This window comes from Equus caballus, chromosome 22, assembly GCF_041296265.1.
Source record: "Equus caballus isolate H_3958 breed thoroughbred chromosome 22, TB-T2T, whole genome shotgun sequence".
Classification (NCBI taxonomy): domain Eukaryota; kingdom Metazoa; phylum Chordata; class Mammalia; order Perissodactyla; family Equidae; genus Equus; species Equus caballus.
This window is the reverse complement of record NC_091705.1, coordinates 25,728,734-25,746,582: the sequence shown is the minus strand read 5'-3', so window position 1 is coordinate 25,746,582 and position 17,849 is coordinate 25,728,734. Positions and strand designations below refer to the sequence as shown.

Below are 17,849 nucleotides of genomic sequence, written 5' to 3'. Positions count from 1 at the left end.
CAGCATGGCTTGATGAGTGGTGTGTAGGTCTATGCCTGGGATCTGAACCCACGAACCCCGGGCCACCAAAGTGGAGTGCACAAACTTAACCACTAGGTCACCAGGCTGGCCCCAGAAAAATTCTATGTTTTAAGCTATTTGACCAAAGGAGGCAGAGAAATTCAGGCCCAAATTAACTCACAGTAGACTTGTGGTCTTATGGGTCTTAAAACCCAAGAAAGAAGGGAAGTCGGCTCCTAAGGGGCTGAAGGCAAAAGAAGTGGAGGGAAGTGCTTCTTGTCTTTGTTTTCCTCCATACTGCTTCCCAGAGGAGAAGGCAAGACTGAGTGAGCAATATCACAGATGCGGATTTTCAACTGGGCCTCCATTTCCCCAACATGGTCTGAGAATGCAAAAAACTGGCAGAGGGGCCAGCTCCGTGGCTGAGTGGTTAAGTTGGTGTGCTCTGCTGCAGCAGCCCAAGGTTCAGATCCTGGGCGCCGACATGGCACTGCTCGTCAGGCCACGTTGAGGTGGCGTCCCACATCCCACAACTAGAAGGACCTGCAACTAAGATATACAACTATGCATGGGGGGGTTTGGGGAGATAAAGCAGAAAAAAAAAAAAAGAAGAAGATTGGCAATGGTTGTTAGCTCAAGTGCCAATCTTTAAAAAAAAAAAAAAAAAAAATTGGCAGAGAAGGGACTGAAAGTCCCTAATCCGGCCCCTTTCCTATATTTATAGACAGTGAGAGGACTGGGGAAAACTCGGTGTTTACATGAATATACACACACTCTCCCCTCCCAGCAACAGGCAGCCTCCCTCCTTCAAGCTGCCTCTCACAGCCCTTCTCACTTTCGCCCTTGGATTCTAGTCATAACCCTGACAGGTTGCATGCCCAAGATGGAGGCCAACAATTACTCGTTTCCACACTCCCAGCAATACCTAGCACAGAGCCCTGCACTACTAGGTTTTTGGGAAATAGATGTTGAGTGAGTTACAGAAGGATAATATAATGGCCTCTGAGATTCTTAAAAGGGCCAGAGTAAGCAAATACTGCTCCCTTCTCTAGTCCTGAGCTACTATAAAAATCAAGACTCCTCGAGCGCTGGAAATGTTCTACATCTTGATCTGGGTGGTGGTTACACGGTATATCCACTTGTGAAAATTTACTGAGCTGTATGCTTAAGACTCTTCTGCTTTACTATAAATAAGTTATACCTCAATAAAAAAGAAAAGTCAAGAAGCACCAAAAATTGCAATTTATATGCCAACTCTTCCCTAGGTCTCTTTATAGACACCCAATCCCCCTTAGAGTCCTATAAAATGGGTTAAAAGTGGGAATTATTTTTCTGATCCCTTGCACAGGAGGATCCTGGGACACAGGGAAAGACAGCCTGGTTACACAGAGAGTCAGGAATGTAGCAACAAGACCCTGAGGTTTATGATCTTCCACCCAGGCTGCGCCAGCCCGCCAAACCACCAACAGCCAGTTATAACTCAATAAAACACACCAAAAAACCCTTAAAATAGCAACTGTTTGCTCTGTCTCTCCTGTCAGCTGGCTTTCTGCATGGCAACTTTAATTTTATTTTCAAAACCATTCTGGCAGGGCTGGGAACATGCCACCACAGCATCTGCTGAGAAATAATGAGGCAACAGAACTCAGTGGAATGAAGAGATAGAGCCATGGATTCTGGTCTCAGGTTTCCCTTCATGAGCTGTGTCACTTTTAACAGGTCAACTAACCTCTCTGGGCCTGGGATTTCCCTCTGTATGGGCAAGACGAGCTCTCAAGTTGTGTGATTTTCCAGAGCTGCTTAAGAGATAAGAACGTACTGTGAAAGTTAATAAGAGGAAAAGAACTGTTATTTAATGGACACTAGTAGGGACTTGAGGTTTTAAAGGCCTTAATTTAGAATCAGGTAGGTAAATGTCTTCCATATTCCTAAGAGGCTTAGCTGCTCAAGGTGGCTCTCGGATTTACACTAAGCACACGAGGCCTTTGCAGAGAAACCCACTGCTCTCCCCAAAACTCCTAGCATCATCTTCAGTTGCCATCCTAAAGAGCAGATTGAATTAAAATGACTTAGGTCAGGCCAGCCCTTAGCAGTTGGTTCCTTTCTCCGCTCCCCTCACATAGGAGACAAATCGCCTGTGTCCTGTGGCCCCAAAGGTGGGTTGGTGAGCAAGTTGATTCCTGCTGTAAGGAAGCACCCTCAGTATGCTTAATTGGTCACTGCTGGGTTTTCGTCCAGCAGGGCTTGAGCCTGCTCAGCCCCAGCAGAAAGCTGTGGCTTTGATTTGCCAAAAGGCTGGCAGTCACGTCAGAGGCGGGGTATTGATCCAAACAAGGCTCAGATGCCAGGAAAGATGCCCTCCAACATCTGTATTACTCGCCTGGATGGAGGCTCAGGGAAGCAGCTAAAGACCACTATTCAACTCTGGCCTCTGAACAGGGGAATCAATATGGAAAAATGTCCAGTACCTTCTACAAAACAGTGTGTTGCTGCCTTGACTTTTACAACAAGCAAGGATGTACTCAAGCTGTTAAAAGACAAAAGGAATGCTGAGCTGCTCCATCTCTTCATGCTGTAAAACTGCCTGGAGCAACACCTGGTTCTTTGGAGGGTTACTCTACTGTGGCACTTGTTGACTCAGAGAATGTTAGAGCAAGAAGGAAACCTTAGCATTCATTTAATCCACTCTTGTTATTTTATTGTTGAGAAAAGAAAGGCCCAGAGTTGGGAAGGCACTTGGCCCAAAGATACCAGTTGACAGAGTCAGAACTAGAACGGGGGTGCACAGTGTCTCTAATCCTAGGGCTCTGCTTGACCATCCTGGGTGATGGAGGAAGCACCTAAGAAACAGGAAAGCTAACAGGAGGCTGGAAGCTCAGGAAAGGGGGGCAGGGAGAATTTGTTTTCAGATTCTTGTGACTAGGATAGCAGACAGAGTCCAAGCTGGACTTAAATGTATGGCCTCAGAAACAGACGTCCTTGTCATCAGCCAAGGGAAGTAATTAGCTGTCTCTTTCGGATCAAAGATACATATGCATGGAAGCTTAAATAATCTCAAAGATCACATCTAATTTAGAGAGCCAGCCAAGCAGCTGGGAGTGAAATGCACAATATGAGGCACCCAAGGACCTGGTTAATAAATGAGGCTGGGTCAAGCTGGTTTAAGTAGGGAAGCTCTGCCTGCTTACCTTCAGCATGTAACCCGAGATACTCTCGCGTGGAGAAAAGTTGCTTTTCTGCCTCTATCCAGCTGCCCATGATGTGCTGGGCTTTGGATAAAGCAGGAGAACCAGGAAGAAGTAATGAGAGAAAGGGTCGTGAGCCATGGGTCTTCCCTTATAAGGGAACAGCCCCTCTACCCACCTCATTCCCTCAGGAAATAATGAGTAGAAAGCCTACTAATAGGAAACTTCACCAGCATGCTGCAGGAAGATGGCTGTGGGTCCCCAGCAAACTGCTCTTTAGAAGACACAAAGTGTCCATTTGGTACTGCCTCCCTAAATTCAGCCTAACACAGATTCCTCAGCTCAGTGCCCATGGTCTCCTTAGGGAGGTCACAGCCTACCTTTCCAACTCACTCTGCCTGAACCGCCACTACCCCTCACCCACACCCCATCATTCTCCCACCCCTCCCACATACACACACAGCATACACTAACCTCAGTACCTTGGCTCCTACAATCCCCCTGCCTGGAATGGCTCTACCCCTTCCTCTGTCCCAGAGCCTGCTCATCTATGTCCCATACAGTCTTCCACAGTGGGCACTCAAAACATTGGCTGAATTGGGTGGAACTTAATCTAACAACCTTTTCCTTTTCCCCATCAGCATCTGACAGAAACAAACAGCCCCATCCTGGGATGCCAACCAGAGTCCCAGCTCCTAAAGGTAGGAGTAGCTAGCTCTCCTTCAGGGACCATTTTTGTGGCCTGGCCTCTCTGCCTCTTACCTCTGAAATAAGAGCAATAGTTTTTGTCAGAGAAGCTGAGTGCTTCGAGAGGCTCTGGAAACACAGATTCTCAAGTTCAAGGCCATTATTTAAAATTCCCCTTAGACCCATGCACCATTTACCAACTAACACTGAGAAGTTAAAGCTTGTTTCCAGCCAAATGCCTCTTCTTTTATCACAAATGCCCTAGTGTATAGCTGTTGAGAGGCTGCACTGAGGACTCTGGGTAGCCTGTTGGCTTTTTATTTCCACAGAGTGTGGAGATTTCCATCTCAAGTATGGAGACAGTTCATAGTTTCAAGAAAAGCCCAGAGTTTCAGGCCTACTGTTCTCTCAAATCTCATGGTATAATGCAACAACTGGTTCCCAACCTATGGGCTGTGAGCCCATTGGGTTCATAGTTATCATCCACTGCTCTGTGAACGTGCCCACCCAGCACTGCCTGTGTACTGAACGATGACTATATCACACAATAACAACAACAACTACCACTTGCCCACCTACTACCATTTATGTCAGACTAGGACAGAGACACAGAATAGTGGGTATTCAATAAATATGGATTGAAGGGAATTATTTATCTTCTCAATTAATGGATACTAAAAGTACAACTATTATCATACGGCCATCCTTGATTTTTGGGGGGAATTAGAAAAGGGTCCTCCAACCTGAAAAGACTGAGGACCTCTGGGTTACTGAAAGCGTTCTGAATGGAAGGGATTCAGGTCTGGGTCCTAGTCCCAGCCAGACTCCAAGAAAGCAGAGCCAGGAGGCCCTGAGCTCTCTCTAGACCTTGGTTTCCTCAACACAACAACAAAAGGGCAGAATTCAAAGTACCCTAAGGGGTCCTTCCTGCTCTGCTCTTTAAGACCCCACACACTTAGGCCAGTCTCTGAAGCTCTAGAGCCGTACCAGCATGGCTTGACCAGCCCTAGATCAGCAGTTCTCAACCCCAGGAGTTTTTGTCTTCCAGGAGACATTTAGCAGTGTCGCAACTGGAATGGAGGGGGTGCTATGGACACCTAGTGAATAGAGGCCAAGGATTCTACTAAACATCCTATGATGCACAGGACAGTCCCTCACAACAAAGAATTATCCAGTCCAAAATGTCAATAGTGCCAAGGTTGAGAAACACTGCTCTAGAGGTTACTGAGAAAATGAGCTGCTTATGGTAAAAGAAATGGAAACCAGGCTGGGAAATGCACAACGCTGATGTTGTGGCAAACTATGAAAGAAAGAAAACAGTGAATAAAGGCTCTCAAACCATTCCAGACACACACGAACAGTCTCCTCATCGTCTTCTCTCTGGCACTAGTCCCACTGTGTATAAGACGATCCAGTCACTCTCAAGACCCCCAATCTTGTCTTTCTCAACCTGACCCACCCCCATTATTGACACATAGCCTTGCTGAAGTTGGCAAGGGAATCTGAGATTGAGCATTAATAAGAGGGAGCCAGGACAGTGCACAGTGTGGCAGGAAAGCACTGGACTTGGAGCCTAATGCACGGTACCGGCCTTGACTGAGTCCCTAGGGAAACCACTTCATTGCTTTGAGCCTTAGCTTCCTCCTCTGCAAAATGGGGTTAAAATCATACCTGCCCTACCTACCTCATAAAGTTTCTCTGAGTTTCAAAATAAGATCATGTATGTGACAGTGCTTTGGAAGCTGTAAAACCCTGTACAAATGTGAAGTATTCCCTGAAGAATAACAGGTGCTCACACTGTGGAGGAAATATAAAAACTGATTGCCAATGACAGGATTTTGCCCACTGCTAAATTGTAAGCACTCAAGGCTATGGAGTCCCGGCCCTACAGGAACGCCAAAGATACCAGAACCCACTGTGATGAGCCCCCTAATGATCCCCAAGGCTCCTGGGTCGGTCCAGCAACTCACGTAATCTGAACCTCGGCTTCTTCATCTCTAAAATGGAGAGTTGAGGGGAGGGTGATACCACTTAATACATGGGGTAGCTGAAAAGACCAAATGTGATCAAGTTTGTAAAGTGCACGGCATTTCCCAAAGACAGGGGAATGTTTTCATTTTCTCAAGACATTTCTCCTGAAAAAAATTTTCTTTTTACTTTGAAATATAATTTTTGTAGAAAGATGAAAATAACTTAAGAAAAGGTGTTCCTATACTGCTATCTGTCCTTAACACCTCCAAAATTACCTCTAAAATCTAAGCATAAGAAAGGCTGTCTACAGGCGCCAGCCCTGCAGACCTGTCCGCTAAGAGCAAGGAGCCGAATGCCAGGCTGGTGCTGGCTTCTCCTCAGACATGGCCACAGAAGGCTCTCAGAGCCCGTTACAACTCAACACTCAGATCTAACTTCTAACCCCAGACTTGCCAAGCAATCTGCAACCACTTACTGCCTTTGTGCAAGATTCTATAGGGAAAAACTGCTCTGGAGAGGTGACAGCAACTGATCCACCTGATGGAGAAGTAAGAAACTAGCAATCATTTGAGCCTGAAATGTTTCCAAAGTCTAATGAACTCTGGGGACACCGAGCTGATCAAACTCCTCACCCTAAGGAGGAGTCTTTCTGGCGGCCTGATCTGAGTAGCAACTCCTCTTCAAACCTCCGCCGAGAACAGCAGCCAAGCTACACACACATACAAGGCTTATTTTTGTTTTTACAACTATCAGGTCTGTCTTACATAGATTACAAACAAGAACTTACAGCTTCTGCTTATGCAGATAGTGAAGAACCCACTCCTCAGGGTTTCTAGTTCCCACTTCCTTTTGTAGGAAGTAAGGCAATTATAAAGCAAATTTGTAATAATTATCAGAACAGGGTGTACTTTAAATTCAGCATTCTAAAGCTAATTGCTTTATAACTAAACTAAGCTAACCATTTATCCATTCTTAAGTTCTCCCCAAAGGGGCTGATTCAAATAAAGTGTTTAAAAGTACTGCATATATTTCCATGTTCCTGGTTTTTCTTTCTCAAAAACTTCCTATTAATTCAAAGTTTCATATATTTTGAGTTCCTTTCTGCTCTAACATTCTAATACTCTCCAAAATAACTATTTAATAAAACATAGATTAAAACAACACACATACACACACAGCTGTTTTGGATCCCTCCACTGCATATCCTATATTCTGAATTCTGAATATGCTTCTAGAACAAATCACACTGTACCTTAATTATATTTGTTTACTTGTCACTCTAACTAGATTGTGAGCATCTTGGAGGCAACGACTTGTCTTTATCCGCATTTACCCAGTAAACTAGGACAGTATCTGGCACACAGCTCAAGTTAATATACACTTGTCAAATGGATTCGTGAATGAAGCAAAAGTTTCTAGCTACCTTGTTTTAGGACCACCTGAAATGAAATGCAAATGTCTATCTATGCAGCACTAAGACCAAAAAGATTTAGGATCTCCACATCACAGTTCCTAAACAGTGCACAATATCCAAATCCATTTCAAAACCCCTAGTTTCCTTTTCTCAAATACACTACTCTTTACTCAACATAGCTAGATGAAAGCAAAAGTTCTTCTGCAACTTCCAGATGTAACTCTAGATCCGAGGCGGTGTCATATACCAAACAGGAGTGTTTGCACCCAACCCCCACTCCACCTCGTAGCTACCTACTCCTGATAACGCAAAAGACCACACTGTCACTCTCAGCCCTAAAGTGGGGCAACTGCTCCCTTCTTCGAATCTCCACCGAGCTCTATCTAGGGTACTCTGTGGGTGGCACTTCCAGCCAATTTTGGTCTTTAATTACTCCTGTCCTCGGTTTATCCCCCCACCAAGAGCATGAGCCTCCTGAGAGCAGGACTGTAAGGCAGGGCCTGACACCTGGGCAGGAACACTGATTAGGTGAACGTCTGAACTCCTGCTCAGGACTTGCAGAGCCTCTCTGCTCTGAGCAAATTCAACTGCCCTGATTGTCAATAGGAGGACTTTCCTCAGCAGGTTGTGCCAAGCCCCAGGCCAAGAGCCCTGAGCAACCTGGCTCTTTGAGGATGAAAAGGAGAAGATAATGCTCTATTGCTGGGTTTTAACCCAATTAGGAATCCCTGCTCAAAAACTCACTATCACCCCCAAATCCAGAAAAATATCATCTTACAGAATGGAACAGGGTAAGTATTTCCTGCTTCATCATCCCTCCTAACCCCCTCTCCCCTAGCTGAGAAGCTCGTGCATTTTCTAGTTTTACTTACCCATAAGCTCCTGAAAGAAATACTTTACGTGGCTTTAAGACTCCAGTGAGAAAATGTATGGGCTATTTAGTTGTGATAACTTTTTCTCTGAGAGCACCAGAGATCTGTTCAACTGCAGGATCCACTGGGCCAGGCTGCGTCTTGCTCACCACCTGGAAATCCACATGGCAGCTCAGATGGCTCCTAACACAGAACAGGCACTCAGAGAACATCTGTCCCTCCTGATGCAGAAAGCTGGTGGATCAGAACAGTCTCAACACGATATAAACCGACCAGGAAGCAGCCGCAAAGCCACTGAACCAAGAAATCAGAATTCACTGAAAAATAATTTCTGGTGGAAAAAGATATAACTGAAAAAAAAAATCATTTCCTAGCCCCCCAATGTGGAGTTAATTCCTCTTCACCTGGGGTCCTTATGACACTCTGCACAAGCCTCACTGGGTGGAAATTCTTTCTTCACCAAATGGTCCCCTCACCAGGCACTGGTGCTGCCTGAGAATGGGAACTTCCTCTAACTTATCACTGTGGCTGCCAGGACCTGACAACCAGTGGGTCCTCATGACTGAAAGCTTGACTGAACGCTTATCAGTTATCCAGATGACTGGCTTCTTTCAAGAAGACTGTTACCCCGTCAGCAGGACACGGGCTTCAAATTCTTCTTCAAGGGAAGGAAGGCAGACATCTACTGAACCATCTGCATTCCATGGCCTCAGTGGATTTGGAGGTAACTGAAGGTATCTGGGAATAGGGTGAGCTGGATAAGAGTTCAACTTTGAGCAGCAAAATGAGTGAGGAAACGGACCAGGGAGCCAGCATCCCTGAGCGTCCAGGAACAAATACTGGCATGGACATACAAAAAATGCCCAACATTCTCATTTAATCCCTACAATAACAATAGAGAGGTGTCTCTCAAACTTTAACATGTACACAAACCACGTGGGGATCTCATAAATGCACAGGTTCTGCTTCAGTAGGTCTGGGTGGGGCCTAACAGTCTGCATTTCCACAGACCACACCTTGAATAGCAAAGTTGTACAGTAAATAGTCTACCCTGTTTTTGCAACAGGAGAAGCTGATGCTCAGAAATATGAGGAGACTAGCCCCAGATCACAAAACTAGTAAGTGGCAGAGGTATAATGTGAATTCAGGTCTTCTGATCCCAAACCCAGCAGCTTTTCCATTACACCACACCACTAACCATTTGAGCTAAAGAGCCACAACCACAGACATGTATAGCTTTCCTGTAACCCTGAAATAAGCATTCCAGCCAGCTCTGCCCTGTAAGGAAGAAGGAGGAGGCAAAGCTAGAAATATCAGCTACAGGAGAATCAAGCCAGCCAGATGCTCTTGTTAAGAACTTAAATCATCCAATCCTTCAGCTAAGACTCCTTAAGAAAGGCCAAACAAACTTTAGGGGTTCCTAGATGCTCGTTCCTTTACTAACGAAGGGCCTCAGGAAAGCATAAATGCTTTTCAAAAAAACCTGTCTCAGTGATAAGGGAATTATCAGGACCATACAGCACAGAGAACCAAATTAATTCCTAGACAAATGGCTAGTCCTGTGTGTTCTGGGCTATGCCGCTCGAACCTTGGCTGGAATATTCAGAGGATTCAGCTTTGCCCACTCCACACCTTAAGAGCAACACTAATGAACAGGAGCACATCCAGAGGAGGGTAATAAGGAAAAGGGCAGAAACGCGAGGCAACGAACATTCAACGGAACAGAGAAGATCTGCCCCGGGCTTGAGACACAAGCACCTTCTTTGATCTGTCCTGTAGAAGGGGCACTAGACCAGTTCTATGTGGTCCCAGAGGCAGAATTAGCAACCTGTTTTCCCAATGGAAGAAATGCACTTCACAACTGTCTAGTGTCAGAGCTGGGATTTGCCCCCATGCCTTCTAACTCCAGATCCCATATTGTGTCCACCAGCCCAAGCTGCTTCCCTACGGAGCTACCACCCCAACCTGTACCAGAGGTAGGCACTACGGGAAGACAGATCTCAGTTCCAAATAAGAAAGGTGACTTTATATTCAGAGCTGTCCAAAGACAGACTATGCTGTAGTGTGGGAGGATAGAGCACCTAAGACAAATCCTGTCAGCAGAGAGGTTCAAGTGGAGGTTAATCGCTTGGCAGCAATACTGCAAAGGGAATTTGGGCACTGGATGGGTAGCTGGGTGAGATGAACCTGCCAACCCTCAGAGATGAATTAATCTTCCTGCTGCATTTTCCTCTAATACTTCATTTGTACACTTACTATGGTTTGCCTTTTCTTAGTTACTTGTACATGTAATGTGACCTCCTCACTGAACTGTGAGCCTTTGTAGGGAGAAGGCAGTGTCTTATCCATCTTTATATCCCTTATTGCACCTAAGACTACACTTAGGAAACCAGGCACTCTGCTAGGCACTTTACAGATATCAACGTATTTGATATCTTCACAAGAACTGTAGGAAGTAAGTATTATTATTCCCCCGAACGCCCCCCTTTTTTTTTCCTGAGGAAGATTCGCTCTGAGCTAACATCCGTTGCCAATCTTCCTCTTTTTTACCTTGAGGAAGATTAGCCATGAGCTAACATCCATGCCAATCTTCCTCCACTTTGTATGTGGGTTGCTACCACAGCATGGCTTGAAAGTGGTGTAGGTCCATGCCCAGGATCGGAACCTGGGAACCTGGGCCACCAAAGTAGAGTGTACCGGACTCAAGAACTATGCCACAGGGCAGGCCCCTATCATTCCCTCTTTATAGATGGGGAAATTGAGACTCAGAGAGGATAAGTAACTGCCGAGGTATTGCTGCTGAGTGGTGAGGCTGGCATTTGAACTAAGAAATCTTTTGCCTACATCATCATGCTGCCTTCCTCCTAGAAGGAACTCAATAAACATCTGCTGACTTGAGCCAAACACCTTAAAAACATGCCAGTACTATGTGAGTTAGGTCCATTGTTGCTTCCTGTTGCTATGCTCGAATTTTCCTTCTAAATATAACCATCCATCCTCAAAATGACCAATCTGTAGTTGTTGGGGGTTTTTTTGAATATCCTCTCTCTCACTTTTTTAAAAGACAGTGCACAGCACAAAACAGTTCTGGGCAAGAGAACAAAGTTTTCATAAACCTTTCCTACCCAAAGGAATTCCTCAAGGCCCCAAAAGCTCCAGCCCCTCGTCCTGGTCAGCCCTAGCTCCATCTCAGGGCTCTGGACCACTGTAAACAAATCAGCTCCTGGCTTTCTGCCTCAGGGATGTGCGGCTCGCACACATCTTCATGGGCTGTTCTCCAGGACCTCGTCCTCCACATTCAAACCCAACTCAGGACAACTCACAACTTCCCTGAGCAAAACAGTCTGGCTCAAAGGTCCTCACATTTAGCTAGACTTTCAAAGAAAATCTATCCTGAATTTCAAATCACATTATAAACCTACTGGCAGGCACTTAAAAATATTTAATCTCCCTGCCAAATGGGGCAAAAAAAGATTTTGTCATTTGAATCAAAAGCACTAGCATGTTTGGACAGCCAACACATAAGGCCTCTCTGACACTCCATCTGTCTTAAGAAATAAACCAAACCCAATCTGGCCAACTATTTCTTCAAGCAAGAAATTTAAGCACCACCAAGGGAAATTGCCGCTGCTCAGTTCCCTGGGTGGGTTTCGAGTTTTCCATCCCAGGGCCTCTGGGAGAGGAGAGCCTGCTGGTACATGCACCATTAAGATACTGTGCTTTTCAACCTGATACCTTGATTCTAGAGAAGCAAAAGGCCACGTTCACTATAAATTTAACTTATTAAGATGTCTTCCCATGCTAAGGTTTTAGGGCAGCTTTATTAAACATGAAAGCACCACACCAGCGCCAGCAATGAACAGGACTTAATAAAGATATATTTCCTGTGAGCGCCTGGCCTCTTTGCACCCATCAGGTATTTTCAGCTGAACCTAAATTAACCTGCAAATGAACTGACTTGCATCCATAAATCCAAAAGAAAAGATACCCTGTCTCCATTTCCCAATCTCGTACAATTCTCCTATTAAACTAAAATATGATCCTTTCTACAAACTGTTTCCATTTCTATTAAAACAGGAAGAAGGGGAAATCTGAACCACCTAGTAGATATTTCATAACTAGTTACAATGCCTTAAGAAGAAAAGAATCTTTGATATCTGATGATCTTTCTCAGAAAACCAACAAGGTACTGTGTAGAAAGTTACCAAAAAAGTCCTAAGTTTGGGTGATTTTTGTCATTTCACCCAGACTGTAATCCTGATTTCCATCCAGTTCTCAGTGAAAGAACTGTCCCATTTTGACAAACCAAGGAAGTCTAATCAACAATAACTGCATCCGAAAAGGGAAGAAAAGTATACTTATTCAACACCCACAACGTGCCACACTCTTTCATATATTATCTTAGCTAATCCTCACTTGAGATGTAGTCACTTGAGATGAATATTATTTCCACTTTATAGAAAAGGAAAAGTCATCATTTTTAAGTCCCTTTGATGGCAGGGACCATCTCTGGTTTCTCTTAATTCCTACCACCGAGCTCCCAGCACTGAGCATGGGTCCTAGGACACAGTTTAAGAGCCTGCACCTGCCTAAGAATGAATGCATGACTAAAGGTAAGGAAAAGGAATCTGCAAAAAACATGCAATCCAAACTTTGCTCTAGGCTCCTAAGTGAAATCACTGCCTGGAACACACCTGCACACTGCAAATAATCTACTTGAGCTTCAAAGGTTTGTTTCAAAGGACAATTTATCATCTTTCCAATGTGTACGCCACAAAGGTAGCATCCACATTTGGCTATACTCTCCACAGGGCAGGGCCTGGTCCTGTCTCATTTCTTTTTCTCCCACTCAGCACCACACCTTGCACAGGTGGGTGTTTAATGAGCTGAGCAATGACGAAGGTCACGATGACGCACGTTCAGCCATCATGGGAGTAGATAGAACACAAGATGCCCACAGCCACCAGAAGAACTGGTCTCTGAGTCGAGTTACATCCTCTCTCCAGGCTCATTTTCATCTGTGTACAATGGGAATGACAGAACATACTCACGAGATTGTTTTCATTCATTTAACAAATACTTACTGGACGTTAACCACATGCCAGGCACTACGCTAGGTGCTGGGGACACAGCAATGAACATGCGTATCACATCCTGCCTCATGGAGCTGACAGTCTCAGGGGATGCTTCAAGACTCATATGAAAAAAAGTTTTACTAACTTAAAAGGACTATACAATTATGAAGTACTTTTCCTCCTCTATGTTTCCCAACTTGGTTTATGGCATCATCATCCACTCAGGTGTCCAAGCCTTAACTGGGAATCATCCTCAACTCCTCCCTCTCCTTCAGTCTGCCCGCAATTCCAACAAGTCACCCAAGCTCTCTATCACTTCTCATCTAGTTTTCCATGCTTCTACTCTAGGCCCTTTGTTCCCACCTGAATAATTACAAGTCTCTTTATAATAATGATAATGGCAAGCATTCATTGATCACTCACCATATGGCAGGCACTGTGGTTAGAGCTTTGCATGCATAACGTAATTTAATCCAATAAGGTAAATACCAGTACCACTACTTATAGAGGAGGAATCTGAGGTGCAGAGTAACTTGCCCAAGGCACACAGCTAGTAAGTGACAAAGCTATGGCTCAAATCCATGTCTATGAGATTCTATCCTTATCCCTTATTGGATTCCTGCCTCCAGTACCTTCTTGTTGGTCTACACTCCCTCCTTTATGCTGCTGCTGGAGTGCTCTTTCCAAAATCCAAGCTGATCTATCTCTTCTGCTTTAAGACAGCCAACGGCTCCTCACCAGCTCCAGGTCAAGGTCTAAAGGCTACATACAGGCCACTCCCCAGGTTACCTATCTGCCATCCAGCCCAACAGACTTCCACCAGGAGACACTCTCACTACTCCCCAAACTTCTTACAGACCCGCCTCACATCTGCCTCCTCTGTGAAGCCTCCCTTGTCCTTTGCCCTGGAGCCAGGAACTTCCTCCTCTTCAGGCTCAGCCCTATGTACACACTCATGTTTCAGCACTGACTGGTATGTTTCCTTCCCTCCCTCCCTCCTCTCCTCCCTCCCTGTCTCCCTCCCAGCCCCACTCCACACACACACAAACTCAAAGGGAAAAAAAACACTTGTAATCCTGAGTTACTGGAGGGCAAAGTATTTTTCTCTCTGATTCTCCATGTCTTGGCACAGTAGCGAGTCAATAAGTGACTAAATGAATGGTATGTGGCGGTGTTAACAACTCACAGCACTATCCCAATAAGCAGATAAAACCTTTCCCCCAGAGGATGCAAAAAGAAGGGCTGGTTACAGCAGCTCCTGCCCTCTCAGGCAAAGTGAAGATGACAAACTGCTTTCGAGGAAAGCTATTACAACTAACTGAGGCTGGTCCTCCACAGCCTGCTGGCAGCCTCTGGGAAGTCAATTCAATCACCTCTAAAACTACAGAAACTAAACCAGCTCTTGACCAAAAGATCACAGGAGAATAGCGCTCCCAGATGAGAGGTGAGGTAAACTGCCACCCTCCTCCACCACCCTGCAATGGGCAAGGCATTCCAAAACGCAGACTGGTAAAAACAAGGACTCTGATTACCATGCACAACAGAGGATCCTGACTGGGGAGAGTCATCAGGGAAAAAAGCTGGAGCCAGCAAAATCTAACCCTGCTCTCCCTCTCCAGAGCTACAACTGGAGTCCACGCCACAAACGGATGACTGCAACTGCCTTCTCACCGGTCCCCCCGCTCCTCTGCTCTCACCCCACACTGGTCTACTTTCCCAAGAGCAGCCCCATGACGTTTGAACTTAAAACTATATCAATGATTAGGACACGCTCCTGCACAACACCCTCCACCAGCTTTCCATCCACTTGGAACAAAATCCAAACTCTTCATCAGGAACTGCAAAGTCCACTCCCACCCTCTTAATTTCACACCACTCTCCCCTTCAATCACTACATTCCAGACACAGCTCTTCCATCTCTTAAAACAAACCAACCTCCAGGACTTTTCTTACACTGTTCTCCCTGCCTGGAAGGCTCCTCCCCTTGAGTTTTACAGAGCTGGTTCCTTCTTAGGACTCAGTTCAAACTCAACCTTTTCAAAGAGGCCTTACCTGACCACTCTATCTAAAGTGACACCCCTTCCCATCCCATCACTCCCTATCACATCATTTTTTTTTTAAGCACCTGTCACCACTAGGCAATATTTTCTTCATTTATTTTCCTGTTTGTCTTCTCCCTCATTAGGGTGGAGGCTGTGTTTTGTTCACCCTGTGAACACAGCGCATGCAATAAGCACTCAAAAATAATTTCCAGAGTATGTGTTGCCTATCAACAGAGGAGTATCCTCAGGATGGGCTATTTTCTTCTTCTGTTAGAATGAAGAAAACATATTTAGCCTCTACTGCGTGCTGGGCACTGTAAATCCACGATCTTCCTTTCAGAGTAGTAAAAGAACTAGCTCAAGGTCACACAGCTAGTGACTAGCAGACTTCCGCGTTAAATACTTGTTTGTACAGCTCCTAAACCTCTCTCACCTTCACCCCCCTCTGAGGGGGAGGGTTGTCACTCTATGGTTCACTTTCATATTGCCATAACAACAAGAAAAATCAAATATTTCTAAATTGCTTTACAGTTATTAAACTATGTTCACATTCACTTTACTTAAGAACGCAAAGCACTTGCCCAGAAAGCCATACAACGACAGAAAGCTAAGTAAGCACGCCTCAAGGTTCAATATCCCCGCCCTGAACCCAGTAGTGGGGACCGGGGAGGAATTGGGGCCAATGGAGGAATGGAATCCCTATTTCTGGAACAGACGGATTGGGTAGAGGTGAGTCACAGGGTGAAGGCTTGTGCTAAGCGAAACTGATAAAACCTAGCTATGAGGCAACAAGACGTGAATCACAGAGCTGGATGGCACTTTAGGCCTCTGGGAGGCCAAACCCTGGCTGATGGATGGGAAAATGAGGCCTCAAGAAGGAAAGCAACTTGCTCAAGTTCACTCAGCAAGTGAACACAGCCTGAACCAGGGGTCTCCTCTCCCCCAGTCCCCTTTTCTCTCCATCAAGGAGGCTTCTCAAGGAGAATTCTGAGTCAGGAGGATGGGGAGAGGCCAGGGGTAGCTCAAGGACTCCACGGAGGGGTCGGGAGAGGGCAAAGGTGGGACCAGGAAGGACACAAGCGATAGGATGGGGGAAAGAAATGAGCCGCGGAGGCGGCGGCGGCATTATCTGGGAAGGTGAGTGAAGGCAGGCCAGAGAGAGCAGAAAAAGGCGGAAGAGAAAGGGACAGAGTGAGGGAGGAGGAAAGTGCTGTGAAATCAGGGTCTGAAGGGGCCTGGCAGAGCGGGGAGAGCCTGAGGGGAGAAGGCTGGGATGAGAGTCTGATGGCGGAGAAGTCCAAGGCTCGGGGAGACACTGGAGGGAGTCAGACGGAGAGTCCTGGGCCCAGAAAGGCACAGAAGGAAGTCTCACGGCGGAAGAGTTCCAGGATCCGAGCAGACTCTGGGGCGAGTCTGACGAAGCTGGAGGCCGGGCCAGGGAGCCCGGGGGAGTCTGAGGGGGCCAGGCCGACTCACCGCGCTTGTTTTTGGTGCCGTGCTTCTTGGCGGCCGTCAGTTCCTGTTCGATCTTCTTCTCTAGGAATTCCTGCTTCTTACTTAGCATCTCCTCCGTGTCCCGCAGCCGCTGGATGGCCTCCTGGGGGGTCGGGCCGCCCTTGCCGGCCTTACCCCCTCCCGCCCCGAAAAGCTTCCCGAACACCGACATGGTTGCTGCTAGCCGCGCCGGCCTGCGCCGTCCGCTCCGGCTCGGCTAGGCTCGGCTCCGGCGCCCGCTCCCGGCCCCGTCGCTCCCTGCCGCCGCAGGCCTCTCCACCGCCTCCGCCCAGCTGCTGGGCCCGGCCGCGCCACCTCCCACAGGCCCCCACGCCCGGCCCTGCCGGCGTCAGGGCAACGCGCCGCTGACTACAACTCCCGGTAGGCAACGCGCCGGCCTTGCCTCAAATCTAGTGGAGAGAGGCGCGCGGCACGCTGGGAGGCTGTAGTTTTCCGGCTTGAGGCTCTCAGCGGCGCGTCTTTTCGGTCTAGCTAGGGTAAAAGGGCGAGGTGGCATGCTGGGAAATGTAGTTTCCCTGTGAATCCTCACAGTAGGGGTATAATGACAGAAAAGAGAGAACATTATTTAAGAAAACAGTAATTAACATTATGGACATTCTGTGATCCGGGCAAAGTGCTTACATACATTATCACATTTAGTTCTCACAAGCCTATGACAGATTATACTGTTCCTATTTTACAGGTGAGTAACCAAGACTCAGAGAAATTGAGTGACTGACTAGCTTAACTTATTAGTCCTGTCTTTACATGTGCTGTTCCCTCTACCTGGAATGCCTTTCTACTCTTTATTCACTTAATAGGTTCTTTGAAACCTAGTAGAGGCTAACAGCCTCTACTTCTAACTTGGCACTGGAGTTAGACTGCAAAGATTCAAAACCTACCTTGAATATTTATTTAGGCAAGTTACTTCCCCTACTCTGTGTGCCTCATTTTCCCAAACTGTAAACTGGAGATGATAACAGGACCACTCTCAAGCTTATGTGAGATAGGGAATGTAAATGCTTACTTAGCATAGGCTTTGCACAGTAGGTACTCAAAACTGTGTATTTTATTCCTGTGTATTCTGGGTCATCATCATGCACAATAAT

General features: G+C 46.2%; 1 protein-coding gene across 1 annotated transcript in view; it reads right to left on the bottom strand.

The window, feature by feature from the left end:
* Window positions 1–17,113, bottom strand: part of CHMP4B (charged multivesicular body protein 4B) — a 40,977-nt gene extending 23,864 nt beyond the window's left edge. Inside the window, exon 1 of the mRNA XM_023626380.2 lies at window positions 16,723–17,113. Coding sequence (XP_023482148.1) covers window positions 16,723–16,912 — 190 coding nt within the window. The 5' untranslated portion in view covers window positions 16,913–17,113. The remainder of the gene's footprint in view (window positions 1–16,722) is intronic.
* Window positions 17,114–17,849: the final 736 nt, after the last annotated feature.